The following is a 16,402-nucleotide window of genomic DNA, read 5'->3' on the forward strand; positions in this document are numbered from 1 at the left end:
GTCGGGGGGGGCGGTGCTCGCAGGGGGGTGTTGGGGGAGTGTCTCTTATGTAACCGCTGTTGGTTGCGGGTGAGTCCGGAGCCAGCGCTGGGGAGTGGGGGTGGGGGTATAGGCAGCGGGGCCCACCTACGCTGAGCCGTGCCGGGCGCGGGGTGGCCGGATCCAGCGGCCGCCTGGTTTATTGTGCTGCCCAGCCCCCGCTGTGCCCATGTCCGCCCGGCGCTGCTGGCGGTCAAAGGGCGCTGGGCACTTCGGGGGAGAGCTCCGCCTGCAGCGCAGTAGAAGGGGCTGCGTCGTGCACGGAGAGTTCCCTCGGCAGTGCCGCCTGCCCGGAGCAAAGTCACCCCGCCCTGCCCACCCTCAAACATGTATCCCTGTTCTCTGCCCCAGCGTATCCTCTGATAGGGACAGGTACTTAGCGCCCCTTTACTTACCTCTTTCGGGAATAGTTAAATGTATTCTGTGTAACTCTTAAAAGTGAAAGCTGGTTTGGAGGGTCTGGTTCTTTTAAATACAAATCTTGGGTGATGTCAACAATATAAGTGGTCAGGGCTCTGCTGGGAGGTGTGGCAGATCCATGTCCAGCTCCCTTTTCCTCAGCAGGCAGAAGGGAGATTGGAACTGGTGGTTTCCCATGTCCTCAGTGAATAACCCTAGTCACTGGGCTAAAGGTTATAATGGAGGGGCCTTCTCTTTGGCTGTTTTGTGTGATGTAAGGCAGCCTCTGAGTGAGCGTGCCTAGGGGATCGGGCCCTACAGGTATAAGAGCAGCCATATTGGATCAGCCCAATGTCTCTAGCGCCAGGGTCCTCTCTTCTGTCAGTGGCCAGTACCAGATGCTTCACAGGGAATGAACCAAAAATGGTAATTTGTCCAGCGATCTCATTCTTCTATCATCTAGGCCCTGCTTCTGGCAATCAGAGATTCAGGCTACATCTAGACTGCCCGCTGTATCGGCGGGTTAAAATCGATTGCTCGGGGATCGATATATCATGTCTCATCTAGACACGATATATCGATCCCTGAATGCACTTATATCGATTCCGGAACTCCACCAACCCCAACGGAGTTCCGGAATCGACAGGGGGAGCCGCGGACATCGATCCCGCGCGGTGAGGACAGGTGAGTAATCCGATCTTAGATATTCGGCTTCAGCTACGTTATTCACGTAGCTGAAGTTGCGTATCTAAGATTGATTTCCCCCCGTAGTGTAGACCAGCCCTTAGGGACACACACACAGCATAGGGTTGCATCCCTGACCGTCATGGCTAATAGCCATTAATGGGCATATCCTCCATGAACTTATCTAATTCTTTTTTTCAACCCAGTTATACTTTTGGCCTCTTCAACATCCCGAGCAAAGAGTTCCACAGGTTGATCCTGTGTTGTGTGAAGATGTACTTCATCATGTTTGTTTTAGATCTGCTGCCTATTCATTTCATTGGCTGACCCCTTAGTTCTTATGTTTTGTGAAGCAGTAAATAACCCTTCTCCATTCACTTTCTTCACACCATTGATGATGTTATATATCTCTATCATGTCTCTCCTTAGTCATCTCTCTTCTAAGTTGAATAGTCCCATTTTTAAAAAAATTTCCTCCTCTGGAAGCTGTTTCATACCTCTAATAATTTTTGATGTGCTTCTCTGTTCCATTTCCATTTCTAATATATCTTTTTTTGAGATGGGCCATCCAGAACTGCATGCAATATTCAAGGTGTGGGTGTACTACTTAAGCTAATTTAAGTTTTACATTACATAACACAGTTAGTATAGTAGTTCTGTAATTTTATATTTGAGTTTCTTCAGAACTCTTGAGTGAATACCATGTGATCCTGATGACTTAATGAGTTTAATTTATCAGTTTGTTCTAAAACCTCCTCTGACTCTTTAATCTGGGACAGTTCCTCAGTTTTGTTGCCTTAAAAGAATGGTTCAGATGTGGGAATCTTGCTCACATCTTCTGCAGTGAAAACCAGTGCAAAAAAATGAATTTATTTTTTCCACAAGGGCTTTGTCTTCTGTGAGTGCTTCTTTAGCACCCTGATTGTCCAGCGTTTTTTTGGTAGGCTTCCTGCTGCTGATGTGCTTAAAAAGATTTTTGCTATTTACTTTTTAAACTATTATTCTCTCAAGAACTCAGTTAAATCACTGCTGAGGGTTGAGTTTTGAGGTTGTGAAAAAGTGTAATAAAGACGACCTGTAAATTTTCAAAAAAGATAAAAATGCAGTTAAGGTATTTGTTGACAACCTTACAAAAATCAAGGCAAGAGGCACTAGTTTTCATTTTTCTCCATGAAGGTTGGACCTATTTACTGCTCACTGCTTTACTGCTTACTCCTAGTTTTATTCAATGGTCTGTGTGATGTTGACAGCATGAAGGCTGTCATTTTGCGGAAAAGTAATCATGTATTTTATATTTCAGTTTTTTGAAAAAAAGTATTAGAAAAATGGGAAGTAAAAGAGAATAGGTACAGTCTACAACTTCCTGCAATTATTTTATCAAACGGAAGTAGGTGACTGTCAGTGGATCTGCACTTCATGGGCCTGGCCTTCTTTGTTGTTGACTTGATGCATTCAGCACTTAATGCTAAAGTCAAACTCTTTAGAATCAGTTAAAAGCACACTTGCAAATGTTAAATAACTGCTTAGGTCTTTTATGCTGTTTTCATAATGGCCATATCTATTTTTGGGCTTGTGATGAGGTGCGCTGCAAATTTATCTTAAGTTTCAGCTGATTGTTTAGAATAGGAATGTTATTTATTAGTATGGGATTCTTCCAGAGCAAAGAGAAAATGTTACTGCACTAGTTTTTTTAGTTTTGAAATAAATAGTTCCTAGATAAAAGAGAATACATTGAATTGAGTCAAGTCAGAGGCCAGATCTACACTAGAAAAATTACCCATTGCTGACACCAGTTGTCAGCAGTAGGTCCAGTACTGGTTAAACTGCACAGCTTAATTGCATTTGGGGAACAGGACACATAATAATCAGCACCGTTTGAGAAAACCCTGGCTAAGACTTGCTTGGAATAAATTTCATTTTATTCGTTGTTTTCTGAAATGGTGTTGATCATGAAAAGCTGTGCCCTAAACTTGCAATGTGCTGCTCATACCTCTTGTCAGCAATGGGTAATTTTTCTAATGTGGACCAGGCCAGACTGGCTAGTTCTTTAGTACACTGAGAATCATTAAGGCTGTTCCAGTAAGCCTCTGGAATGCAGTATGTAGGTAATGTCTAGTATATCTTGGAAAGTTTGTATGTTACTCTGGAGCTTCATTTGCTCTCAAACTCTACAGGTGCTCTGAGGAACTATCCAAAACACTTAGAGATTTTGCCCTCTCTCTCAAAGCTAGGACTTTGGGGTTCAGACCCTGGCATCTATCTTTCACTTCCAAGGAGTTTCCCTTTAAAAAGACTTCAGCCTCCTCCAGAAATAACTCACCAACAACTGCAGAGTCTGCTAGCATCATAGGGGTATGGAGACTAGCTAGGCTTCCTCTCACTGCCCTGCAAAGCCAGGAAGACTTCAGGTGAACATGGCCCAAGCAGCCTCCCCTTTTCCTAGGAATACCATGGTAGTGCCTTTACAGCCTCAGTAGTCCTTATTATGTCTTCATTTCTGGACTCTGAGCATCTTGGCTTTGGGAGACTGACTGACTGTGGGGAGGGTGTGGAAAAGGGAGATGATTTAGGGGTCAGATAATGAGCAGACCTGAATGACAGTTTCGCAACCCCAGACCATAGTGGCATCAGAACATATGCTCTATAACTGAGCAAAGGATTTGCTGCTCAGTAGCACCTGACATGTTTATGGATTCACCTCTGCTAACTGGGTAGCAGCAGTGTGTGTCAGAAACATTGGTTGCCTTCCTGCCGCACCCAATAATGGTGTGGGGCTTCTATACAGAATTGGGCAGGGATTAGCAATCTTTGGCTTGCAGCCCGCCACGGTAAGCACTCTGGCGAGCCGGGCCAGTTTGTTTACCTGTCGTGTCCACGGGTTTGGCCGATTGCTGCTCCCACTGGCCGGGGTTCGCTGTCCCAGGCCAGTGGAGGCTGCGGGAAGTGGCGTGGGGTGAGGAATGTGCTGGCTGTGGCTTCCCACCACCCCCATTGGCCTGGATCAGCTGAACCTGCGGACGCGGCAGTTAAACAAACCAGCCCGGCCCGCCAGCGTACTTACTCTGGTGGGCCATGGGCCAAAGCTTGCTGATCCCTGGAATAGGGTCTGTTGTCTGAGGGGGACTCATGGGTATAGTTGTTTTAGAGAGGTGGAGAGCTATTAGTGCTAGCAATGGAGTATAGCCTCCTGAGGAGGATAAACAAAATAATAGGCAACAAGCCCAGTTCTGAGGGGGGAGTCTGTAAATGTTAAAGCAGCTGAGGGAATACACTTAACAGGGAATTTTTGAAAAACTGAAATAGTTTAGATTACCCAGGCTGAGCATGTTGTTAGCCTGTGAGACTGTATGATAGTACTGTTACCCTTGTCTTAACCGTTGCTACAGATGTTGTTTTATCTTAATTTAGGTCCCAATCCTAAAAACATTCATAGAAGTAGTAACATTTAGGGGATTCCTCACACATATATTGTTAATCGTGTGTAAAATATTTACAGGCTTGAGGCCTTCGATTGTAAACTCCATGTTCACTTATATATTGTAGTGCAGGGGTGGGTAACCTTTTTGGCCCAAGGGCCATATCAGGGAATAGAAATTGTGTGGTGGGCCATGAATGCTCACAAAATTGGGGTTGAGGTGCAGGATGGGGTGTGGACTCTGGGGTGGGGCTGGGATGAGTTTGGGGTGTAGGAGGGTGCTCTGGGCTGGGACCGAGGGTTTTGGAGAGCAGGAGGGGGATCAGGGCTGGGGCAAGCATGTGGGATGGGGTGCAGGATCTGGCTGGGGTTGTAGGCTCTGGGGTGGGGCTGGGGATGAGAGGTTTTGGGTGCAGGAGGATGCTCTGGGCTGGGATCGAGGGGTTTAGAGAGCAGGAGGGGGATCAGAGCTGGGGCAGGGGATTCGGGTGTTGGGAGAGGCTCAGCGGGTGCAGGCTCTGAACAGCACTTACTTCAAGTGGCTCCCAAAGCAGCGGCATGTCCCTTCTCCAGCTCCTATGTAGAGGCATGGCCAGGTGGCTCTGCACTCTGCTCCATCCACAGGCACCACCCCTGCAGTTCCCATTGGAGCACATAGGAGCTGGAGTGGGGCTATGCTGTGGCTTCCGGGAGCCGTGTGGTGTGGCCTCTAACCCAGCGCCCTGCCCGGAGCAGGGCCATGCCATGTGGTGCAGCCTCCGACCCAGCGCCCCTAAGGCCCGTGAGCCATAGTTTGCCCCCCCCCCCCCCCGTTGTAGCATGATAAGATGCAATTGTGTTTGAGGTTTAAGGGGACTACTGTAGTATATACAAAAGCATTCATTTTAAATTTAACATTTAAACTTTTATAGCACTTACAAGTGGCATTTTCTCACTCAACCATGGGGAATGGATGAGTGACTTTTTCAAGTCCTGGTTCACTCTTAGTTATCAGTTTTCCCACATGTTAACAGGATATTGGTATATGTTGAAATGTAGTAACTAATAACTCTTTAAAAGCTGGATTAAAACTGTAGTTAGCCTTCTCTGATTATACCTTCTCTAAGCATGTGTTGCTAAGGTCATGCTAATGAACTGTATTGGGGTGGGGAAACTATGGCCTAGGGGCTGCATCCGACCGTCTGGATATTTTAATCTGGCCCTGAAGCTCCTGCCAGGGAGCAGGGTCTGGGGGCTTGCCCTGCTCTGGCACTCCAGCCGGGGAGCTGGGTAGGGGGCTTTCCCCACTCTGCATGGTATGTGGGGCATGTCCCACCTCTGGCTTCTATGAGTAGGGGCAGCCAGGGTGCTCTACATGCTACCCCTACCCCAAGCGCCACTCCTGCAGATCCCATTGGCCAGGAACCTTGTCCAATGGGAGCTGCAGGGGCGGCGCTTGTGGACAGGGCTGTGCGCAGACCCACCTAGCCAAACCTCCGCATAGGAGCCGGAGCAGGAACATGCTGCTGCTTCTGGGGACTGCTTGTGGTAAGCTCCACCCAGAGCCTGCACCCATGATCCCCTCCTGTGCCCCAGCCCCCTGCCCCAGTCCTGATCCCTCTCCAGCCCTCCGAACCCCTTCCTGAGCACCTTCCTGAACCCCAAACCCCTAATTCCCAGGTCCATTCCAGAGCCCTCACCCCCAGCCAGAGCCTTCCTGCCCCCTCCTCCCTGCCCCAGCCCGGAGACCGCTCCTGCACCTGAACTCCTCATTTCTTGCCCCACCACAGAGCCCACACCCCCAGCCGGAGCCCTTACCCCCTCCCTCACCTCAGCCTTCAATTTCATGAGCATTCATGGCCTGTCATACAATTTCAGTACCCACCCTGGACTATATTATGTCACCATAAAACTGTGAAAACTCCGTCACCACATGACCATATCCATATGTGTATCTTTTATAAAGGAACTTTGAAAGGCTAAAACTTCCTTGTATAACAAAATGCAGTTTGTGCTGGTGGAGGATACTCCTATTGCTTTGCAATTAAATTTTACTCTATAGTTAATATCTAGGCGTTGTGACGCTGAAGAGAGATTTCTCTAATGTGGGAAATAGAAGACTGAGGTGTTATATGTGCAGAGAAAAATAGGCAATCTGGCTTTAACAACTTTTGTCAAGATAAAGAGCTATATACAGCATAGATTTCCCTGCACTTTGCATGTAAACAGAGGGGAAGATGAGAACTGTATACACAAGTAGAAAACTACACTTGCTAGGCAGCCAGAACTCATTTTGAATGTTGCAATGTATAGGCAATAATGTGTGTAATTAATTTCAGGAGGCTGCCCTCAGGAGACAGAGTAGATTGAAGCTAGCTGTTGCCTTTACAGTCTGAATTATATTAGGCCTAATATGTGTATATATTTGGATTTCTACAATGATAAAAAACACCTATCCAAAAGTTGTCAGCACACCCTGACACCAGTTACACAAACTTATTTTGACAGCCAGAAGTAAAATTCCTTAAAAAGGCACAGAATTCCACTCTCCACCCACCCTCATAGATATAACACCATCCTTTACAGCAGCTTCCACAAATTCATGTGCCTTGCAGCATGCCCTTCAGAGAATGTATTATCTCCAGCCTCCTTTCTTTGAAATCAAGGGAGATTCAGATCAGGCATCTTGACCATTCAAAGCTGGTGAAGTATGCTGTGGTGGTGAGATATAGTCTCTCTAGGGGAAATATCTGAAGTCATGTAGGTATTTATAGGTCAAAACTAGCACCTTAAATTCCATCCAGAAGAAAATAGGCCACTGGTACAGATCATATGATACTCCAGGGAAGTAATACTAAAGGGTATGTCTTCACTAGCAATGTTAAAGCACTGCTGGGGCAATGCTTTAACGTGACTGTGTAGTCATGACACCAGTGCTGGGAGAGAGGTCTCCCAGCGCTGTAAAAAAATCACATCCACGAGGGGAGTAGCTCTCAGCATGGGAGCGCGGCTCCCAGCGCTGGTGCACTGTCTACACTGCCGTTTTACACCGCTGAAACTTGCAGCGCTCAGGGGGTTGTTTTTTCATACCCCTGAGCAAGAAAGTTGCAGCGTTGTAAAGTGGCCGTGTAGACAGGGCCTTAATAAGCAAGCTGGTGCAAAATGTGGCACCTTAAGTTTCTGAATTGATTTAAGTTGTATCCCTATGTAGCGTGCATTGCAGTAATCCAGTCTTTAGGTGACAAAGATACAGATTATTATTTTGTTTAAGGATTGCGGTAGCACGTACAAGCCCCAAACAAGTTAGACATAGTGTGTGAGAGTACAGAGAAGTGAAGTGACTTGGTCATGGTCGCATAGAGTCAGAGCTGGGAATAAAACCCAGGTCTCCTGACTTTCAGCCAAATGTCCAATTCTTCAGATAGTGGTGCCTTCCTTCTGGGTTATTTTAGCAGGGTTGCATCTGAAAAAAGTCACATTGCCCAATTCAGATGCATTTGGTTAAAAGTACTTCTGGACTTTGCTTCTGTGTTTTCACTCAGCCACAGCTGAGGTTAAAACACAACAACCAAGCTGCATTCCCATGGAATAAAAGGCAGACAAATGTCCTTAATTGGCAGTGACATCTGCTTCACTGTATCATTTGGCAACTTCCCCTAATCTACCAACATTATTTCAATTTTATGTGGATTGTGCTTTAGTCACCTAGTTTTCATCCATGTCCCAATCTGATCCCAGTATTGGGATAGGCATTCAACAGCACTGATTGGATTGGGTGATTAAAAAACTGGGTGTCATCAGTATATTAAAGTACTACCTCAGAACTAAACTTCTTAGGCCTTGGCTACACTTGCAAGTTAGAGCGCATTAAATCAGCCCCAGGTGCCCTATCTCCTGAGGTGTCTACACTGGCAAGGCACTTAGAGCCCCTGGACTCTGCAGCTGGAGTGCTAGTGGTAATCCGTGTCCACGAGAATCATAGAGCTTGCTGCATCCTGGCTTAAATGCCTGGGTGTCAGTGTGGACGATGTATTGCATTACGGCACTGTGATTGGCCTCCAGAAAAGTCCCATAATCCCTTGAAGTCAAGTGGCCACTCTTGTCATTGTTTTGAACTTGGCTGCAGGCATGCGTCCATCCCCTTTCAAAGCTCCATTTCTGACTGCTGGCATGCTTATCTGCTCGAGGACAAAGCAAACCATTACTGTGGAATGCTACTACCAGCAAGGCAGGTGTGTGTGTGGTGTGGTGGGGGGGGGTGGGGAGGGCTGATGTTGGGGGTTTTCCCCTGCTGCTGTCTGAACTTACGAGACAGCATGCTGACACACTCTCTGCCCCCCAAAACACAGTCTCTCCCCCTGCATACACACAACACACTCCCTGACACACTCCACCCCCCCACCATTTGAAAAGCACTCTGCAGCCACGTGCACACTGGGAGAGCTACCACAATGCACTGCTCTCTGTGGCATTGCAAGAGCTGCTAATGTGGCCACTCCACTGCGCTTGCAGCTGACAGTGTAAACATATGGCAGCACTTTCCCTGCTGCGATCTCTGAGGGCTGGTTTAACTCCCAGTGCTCTACATCTGCAAGTGTACCCATGCCCTGAGGCTATGTCTACACAGCAATATAAGTCTTGGATTAGTGCAGCATTTCTCAAAGTGGGAGTCCCGACCCAAAAAGGGATTGCAAGGCTATTGTACAGGGGTCATGAGATCACAAAAAGTATTGCTGGAGGGAATGGGAAGGGGGTACAGCAGCTGCCTCTTTCCAGCTACTCAGCTCTGAAGGCAACACTGCTGCCAGCAGCAGTGCAGAAGAAAGGGTGGCAATATCATGAGTATGCTCCTATGAGTATGTACAGTAATTTGCTATCACTACATTGCATTTTAACCCTATGTTAAGAATTTGACTGTGCTCAAACCTAGAGCTCTGGCATCCACACTGCAGTGCACAGATCTGAGTCAAAGTAACCATATCCCAGAATATCTAGTTGCCCCCTTCCCCCAGTGTTGATACTCTAGCCCAGGGGTTTTCAAATGGGGGGTCATGATCCCTTGGGGTCACAAGGTTATGTGGGGGGTGGTGGTCGTGAACTGTCAGCCTCCACCCCAAGGTTATATGGGGGGGAGGGATAGCTCAGTGGTTTGAGCATTGGCCTGTTAAACCCAGGGTTGTAAGTTCAGTCCTTGAGGGGGCCATTTAGGGATCTGGGGCAAAAATCTGTCTGGGGATTGGTCCTGCTTTGAGCAAGGGGTTGGACTAGATGACCTCCTGAGATCCCTTCCAACTCTGACGTTCTGTGAAAATCTGCTTTGCCTCCAGCATTTATAATGGTGTTAAATATAAAAGAAATGTGGTTTTAATATATAAGGGGAGTCGCACTCAGAGGCTTGGTGTGTGAAAGGGGTCACCAAAACAAAAGTTTGAGAACCACTGCTCTAGCCCTAGGAATGTGGTGCACTGTGGGAAAACTTTACTGTCTACATTCCTGGATAGGCTTGGATACTATTCCCACCAAATGACATTGACATAAATGGTATTATGTGCTTGGAGGTGGGAGGGGAAACGGGCTCATTTTGTGGGGAGTGAGGGAACAGTGCTTGTGAGAGGGAGTGGTCTTGATTGCCGTGCAATGTGATGGAAAATAAATGTGTGGTTGGGGGATGTGGGGGAGTGAATCGCTTTGTGAAATGGCTTGACTGTATCAGTCTCCACTGAAAACCCTGGAGACTCCCTAGTAGTGTGCTTGTGCAAGTTGCAGATCACTTGTTCTTCAGGAGGAACACCCTTAGTGGGATATACACTTCATCAGAGTCACCACCCCAATTAGAGTTTTCTAACCCTTGCTCAGCTGAACACTGGGGCAGAAGCAGCCTCCAGTGTTCAACTCATGGTGCTTCTTACTCTCACTTTTCTAACAAGTCTCCAGAAGCAGCCAACATGGGTGACCCACTAGTCTGCTTAATAATGAAGGTTTTCATTTTTTGGCAATCCCCCATCAAGGGTCACAGAAGTAGCTACTTCCTTCCATGCTTCATTCTGACTAGAGTGTGTGTCCCTGCCCAAGTGACCCAGCTTGGGGGATCATTGCTCTCCTCCCAAAGATCCCATCCATTAAAACACACACACACCAGCCAAGCTGTGCAGTGGTGAAGTGCATACCCAGGGCTTGGGTACAGTGTGCTCCAGCACCCCCAGCCAAGCCCTTATCCCTGTCCCCACTGAAGGCTGTAGGGAAGTTTTGGGGCTGGCTCCCTCTCACCACCCTGACAGTACAGGTGCCCCTGCATATGCGGTCCCAGTGAGGGCAAGGTGAGCCTGGAAGCAAGAGTCAGAGAGCAGAGCGGGGAGCAAGCACTGCCCTGGGGATAGGATTGCCAAGTTTGGTTTGATGTATTCCTGGACATATTCATCATATGACACTATCTTTAAAGATTCATCTTTAATTCCTGGAGACTCCTGAACAGTAGTGGAGGGTTGGCAACACTATGCTATGGAGCTCCCAGCTCAGCCTGGCCTGGGGAGGGATGACCCCCCCCAATATCCCGACAGCCAGGAGTCACCTCTGGCGTGGCAACTTTGCCACCTTCTCCAGGCAAGCACTGCACAGCAGCAAGAAGGAGCAGAAGCTGAAGCCATCATTGCAGGAGGAGCAGGAATGGGGACCATGAATGGGCAGGCAGTAATGATGCTTTCTGCCAGCTGTGCTGGCTGCCTGCAGTGCTGTTATTCTGCCATCAGTAACGGTGCGATATATCTGGAGGACACCTGGAGCCCGAATCAAGCCAAGGGCACATGTACATAGGAAAGCAGTAGGACTCTGACCCTTGGCCCTAGCTTGATTCGGGTTCAGACCTTCCAGGGTCCTGGGACCATGGGTCTGAGCCCTAGGTTAGTACAATTGCAGGGTGGATGCAAAGGGTGTTTGCCTTCAGCCTAGGCTCAGACTTGGGCTTATATTGCACCCCTGAGCCTCTCTCAACCCCCTGCCCCTGCTCTGATCCCCCTCCTGCCCTCCAAATCCCTCGATCCCAGCCCGGAGCACCCTTCTGCACCCCAAACCCCTCATCTCCAGCCCCACTCCAGAGCACACGCTTCCAGCTAAAGTCCACAGCCTTTCTTCCAGCCCAGAGCCTCTTCCTAAAACCTTGAACTCTTAATTTATGGCCCCACCTTGGAGCCTGCACCCCCAACCAGAGCCCTCACCACTCCCCCTACACTCCAGCCCCAATTTTGTGAATATTCATGGCCCACCATACAATTTCTATTCCCAGATGTGGCCCTCCGGCCAGAAAGTTTGCCCACCCCTACTCTAGAACATCACAGGGAGGAGGAGCAATTGTTCTACACCATCTTTTGAGAACACTCAATAAGAAAGTTATACTTACCTACCTAAGAGCAATACAGTCCATTCCTGCTATCCACAGATAAGTCAGCCACACTTCATGTGTATAGTGATAATCCTCCTGGGGAGTAGTGATAGGTTAATGAAAAGGTCTTATCACTATGTCTTATAAGGTAATGAAACTAACTGAGGCAAATTCAGTGCTGACCACATCAATCTGTAATATTACTGATACTGTATTCAAAATGTTTCTGGGCTTTCTGAATTTTAGCTTTGCAATTCATGTAAATGATCCAGAGACCTGAATCAAATGTACCAATTTATTCTTCCTCCTCCTATCTCCTGAATTACTTAGTTTTTATGTCCACTCTCCGAAAACTGAACTTGGGATGGACTGTCTTAGCCTCATACACAGAGACTGGTGTTCAGTACATACTTTGAGGTCTGTGGATGAAAATAGCTATGTATTGTTTCTGACTTTTAGAGAAAGTAAATCATTAACTTTGAGTTCCAGCTGAGCACAAAAAGATATGAACATAAGAAGATGTGGCACTTTCTTGACTCTTTGACACAAATGTTTAACACAAGGCATGGAGCTGATGTTTTCATACAGATGATTTTTGGCTAGGATAATGACTCTTAAATATTTTATTTACTTAAGTGTTGCATCTGTATTGGTTGTGTTTAGCTGATTGTCAAGAGCATCTAGAGTTGAGATAGGCTTTGTGTCTGCTCTTATGAATAGAAATATGTGTTTCACTTCAGAAAATCTCCCACAGCTATTTTAATTCAGGAGAAAGCAGGTGATAGGGTTATGGAACAAGAGACAGAATTTATTCTGCTCTTCTGTAGCTCCTGAAACCTATATTGCTTCTAATTAGGTAGAGCTTGCAACCACTTGATCAAGTATACCTTTCAGCTTTTGTCACTTTGAAGCAGTGAGGTTTTGGTTTTTTTTAAATTTGTTTTTTTAGTTCCTCTAAAGTGCTGAGAACAATAATTTACTAGGGTCAGGGCTAGTATCCCAAATGAGACATCCTTGGTTATACCTCAGACCTTCCTGTCTTCTGTTTACTTTGCATAAAACTTCTACAACTACTCTTAGCTTCCAAAGCCAAGTTGAGAGGCAGCTGTCTGGGAGCATCAGCTTATGTCCTCAGATGACCCCTATGTGTTGCTGTTTTAGCAGTGGAAATATCTTTACATCCAGTGTGCTCATGCATACGTCCTCAGCAGTTGTGTGTTTGTATATACTTGTTAATTCCAGAACCTTTCATTCTGTTACGTTTGTGTGGTAGAGATTTTTATCAATTTTTTACAGTGGGAGGGTGTTCAGGAAGCAGAATTCTGCTCTGCTGGAGCTCGTAGAATCTTTATTTCTGCAATTAAGTTCAAAATGTGTGTTGCGTGTTTTTCAGTTTATTTCATTTTAAATCAGTCTGGTTTTATTTTGCTCTGTGGCATGATCCTTGACCATAATACTGTATTTTCCTTTATTGTTTATTCTTAATTTATTTTGATATTAAATGTGTGAGAAACTTTAAGCAAAATGATAAGTTTCTTGTTTTGGCCAGCAGACATATGTAGGGTGTGTCGGTCTGAAGGAACACCTGAGAAACCCCTCTATCATCCGTGCGTGTGTACTGGCAGTATTAAATTTATTCATCAAGAATGGTAAGTTTTAATTTTTTAAACAGAACACAAATGTTTTCTAAAAGGGATACTTGTTAGGTCTTCCAAAGAACTACTTTGTAAACAGAAAAGTTAGTTTGTGGAAAAATTATATTTAAATGTAAACTTTTGGATGGTTCTTACAGGTTAGCTTGCATTGTCTGCTTTCTGTCTCTGTAGCGTAAAGAGCATGTGAAAACCAAAGTATGTGCACCTATGTGTTGTAACAGTCATTCCTGCTTACGAATACAGTAGTATTTGACAGGTAGTCTTTTATAAACTGTGCGCTTCAGGAAGACAGCTGACTAAACTTACTAAATTATTAGTATATCTTTCTGCACCTTTATAGATATGAATTAGAGTGTAAAGGTCTAATGCCCAAGGGTAAATATTATATTTAAACTTTTAAAAATCCTATATTAATGCAATATTATGGTTGCACAGTTAATCATGAAAATGCCAAAGTTAAAGCTGCCCCCCAGTGTGACTGGATTATGATAGTGGTTAATTACACAATCGCTTACTATTTCAACCTTAGATATACAGGTGTACTTTGTACAAACAATCCCCAGAGAGGAGAGAGGGAGGGAGAAAAAAAATTACAGGTCTACATTAATAGAGGTGCATGTGCCCTGTGTGTGTTAGCCTTTTGGATAGTAGTATCTATAAGATTTGAGTTAATGCACACCCAGAGAGGGCACATCATCCGTAGTACAAACAATTTCTTTGAAGAGTCACAGTTACCAGTGGTAGCCTGCTCTCCTTTTCCATTCCTGCATACTAATTTCATTTTCATAGTGGTCCAAACTATCTGTATTGATTTAACAGGCTTAATATATTTGATAAATTAATAAATCCAATTATTGGCTTTTCAGCTGTAATTTTTTTAGACTTGAACTTTTCACAAGTGTCAGGAAATCAATTGCTTGGGTGTCTTAAATTTTTAAGCATAGACACATTTTAGTTCTATGTTCATGTTTCTCTTTATTGCAGCTTAGTTCAGTGGCTGAAACACAGCAGAAAAGAATACTGTGAATTATGTAAACACAGATTTGCTTTCACACCAAGTAAGTATATAACACCTTTTCTATCTTTTTCAACACCTTTGTTTCCTTATTTTCTTATTTGTGATATTTATAGTAGTGATTGGCATTTTTTAAATTTCTAAGTGTATCTGTGTAGATAGTTTTGGCCTGTGTCTCTTATTCTTGTTTGACCTGTAGCTCTTTTGAGTAGATCACAATATAGGTTTTTCATAAAATTTTCTTTGTAGCAGATAATACTGATTTTTTTTATCCACCTAGTTTCCAAGAAAGAATATTCAATATCTTTTGATTGATGCCCTCAATTCCAGTTCATGGACTGTGAGCTAAGTTTAAATAACTTAATGCATACAGTTCGTTTTCAGTTACTGTGTATTAAGCAGGAGTAAAGTTCTGAGGAATCTGGAAGTTTTAGACTGCTAAAATGAGGTGAACCAAACCTGTAATCTACAGTTGACAAACTTTTTTCGATTGCTTTTGAAGTATCTATCTGTAAGAACATTATTTTGCAGAATTGACGTAGTATCTTACTAACTTCTTCCTTGCAACACAGTTGACACTAGGAATGTGAGTTGATTAATGTACCCTAATATTCTCCATCCATTCTACCACCACCTCAGTCAAGGTTGAGTAGCTACCACAAATAATTGTTTATCGTGTTAGATTCAGCTAACGAAAATTGAAGTTAAGCAATTTAGTTAATTTTTAAAAACCTTAGACTTGAGCTGACTTTATCTCTGTGCAGTTTCTAATGGGATGCATGTTCTGTTCTACTGGGTAACAAGAAAACTAACATTGGGCAAGGTGTCAGATAAGTAAGGCCCCTGATCTATGTGGCACATTAGGCCTCAATCATTCTGCATTGCCCTCTCATTGCCTGTCTAATCAGTACAATATTCCTTGTATTATTTGTTTTGATGCAGTTTACAGTAGAACCTAAGAGTTATGAACACCAGAGTTATGAACTGACCGGCCAGCCACACGTCTCATTTGGAACCAGAAGTACACAATCAGGCAGCAGCAGAGACCAAAAAAAAAAAAAGTAAATTACAGTACAGTACTGTGTTAACTGTAAACTACTAAAAAAAATAGTTCTGTGTACTAAAGTTTCAAAGCTGTGTTAAGTCAATGTTCAGTTGTATACTTTTGAAAGAACTGTAACAGGGATTGGCAACCTTTGGCACATGGCCCGTCAGGGAAGTCCGATGGTGGGCTGGGCCGGTTTGTTTACCTGCATCGTCTGCAGGTTCGGCCCATCGCAGCTCCCACTGGCTGTGGTTTGCCATTGCAGGCCATTGGGGGCTCCGGCAAGCAGCCCGGGCCAAGGGATGTGCTGGCTGTCACTTCCCGCAGCCCCCATTGTCTGGGAACAGTGAATAGCTGCCAGTGGGAGCTGCGATTGGCCAAATCTGCAGACACTGCAGGTAAACAAACGTCACAGGCTGTGTACCAAAGGTTGCCAATCCCTGAACTATAACATTTTGTTCAGTTACAAACACTTCAGAGTTACAAACAACCTCCATTCCTGAGATGTCGCTAACTCTGAGGTTCTACTGCACTTTATGCTGCTCCCAAATTCTAAGTTTTAAATGTGCTGCGTAAAGAGACTTTTTTTTTTTTAAAAAAAACTAATGAGTCCCGGCATCCTAGGAACTGTCTGGGGTGGGAAGGGAAGCTGGTGGTTTGAATAGTTGGGAGTTTTTCGTTATCCAGGAGGCAGTTTGGCTCTTGCTGCTGAAGGACAGGTGATGCATATCTTTTCGTCCCGTCCCCCCCACCCTCTGGATTCAGTTGCCTCTATCCTCAACCAACTAGAGAAGGA

At 45.2% G+C, this 16,402-nt stretch overlaps 1 protein-coding gene across 4 annotated transcripts in view; it reads left to right on the forward strand.

Moving 5' to 3' along the window:
- Positions 1–16,402, forward strand: part of MARCHF6 (membrane associated ring-CH-type finger 6) — a 123,648-nt gene that overhangs the window by 395 nt on the left and 106,851 nt on the right. Inside the window, exons 1-3 of one of the 4 annotated variants that reach the window (XM_075062676.1) lie at positions 290–411; positions 13,441–13,540; positions 14,531–14,604. Coding sequence is in view for 2 of the 4 variants with exons in the window: in XM_032796330.2 (XP_032652221.2) it covers positions 13,441–13,540; positions 14,531–14,604 (174 nt within the window). In the remaining 2 variants the exon portion in view is untranslated. Of the gene's footprint in view, positions 1–289; positions 412–13,440; positions 13,541–14,530; positions 14,605–16,402 lie in introns of those variants that run through there. The other 3 variants (XM_075062677.1, XM_032796330.2, XM_075062675.1) reach the window with 3 other exon arrangements.

Source organism: Chelonoidis abingdonii, chromosome 2 (assembly GCF_003597395.2).
Source record: "Chelonoidis abingdonii isolate Lonesome George chromosome 2, CheloAbing_2.0, whole genome shotgun sequence".
NCBI classification, from domain to species: domain Eukaryota; kingdom Metazoa; phylum Chordata; order Testudines; family Testudinidae; genus Chelonoidis; species Chelonoidis abingdonii.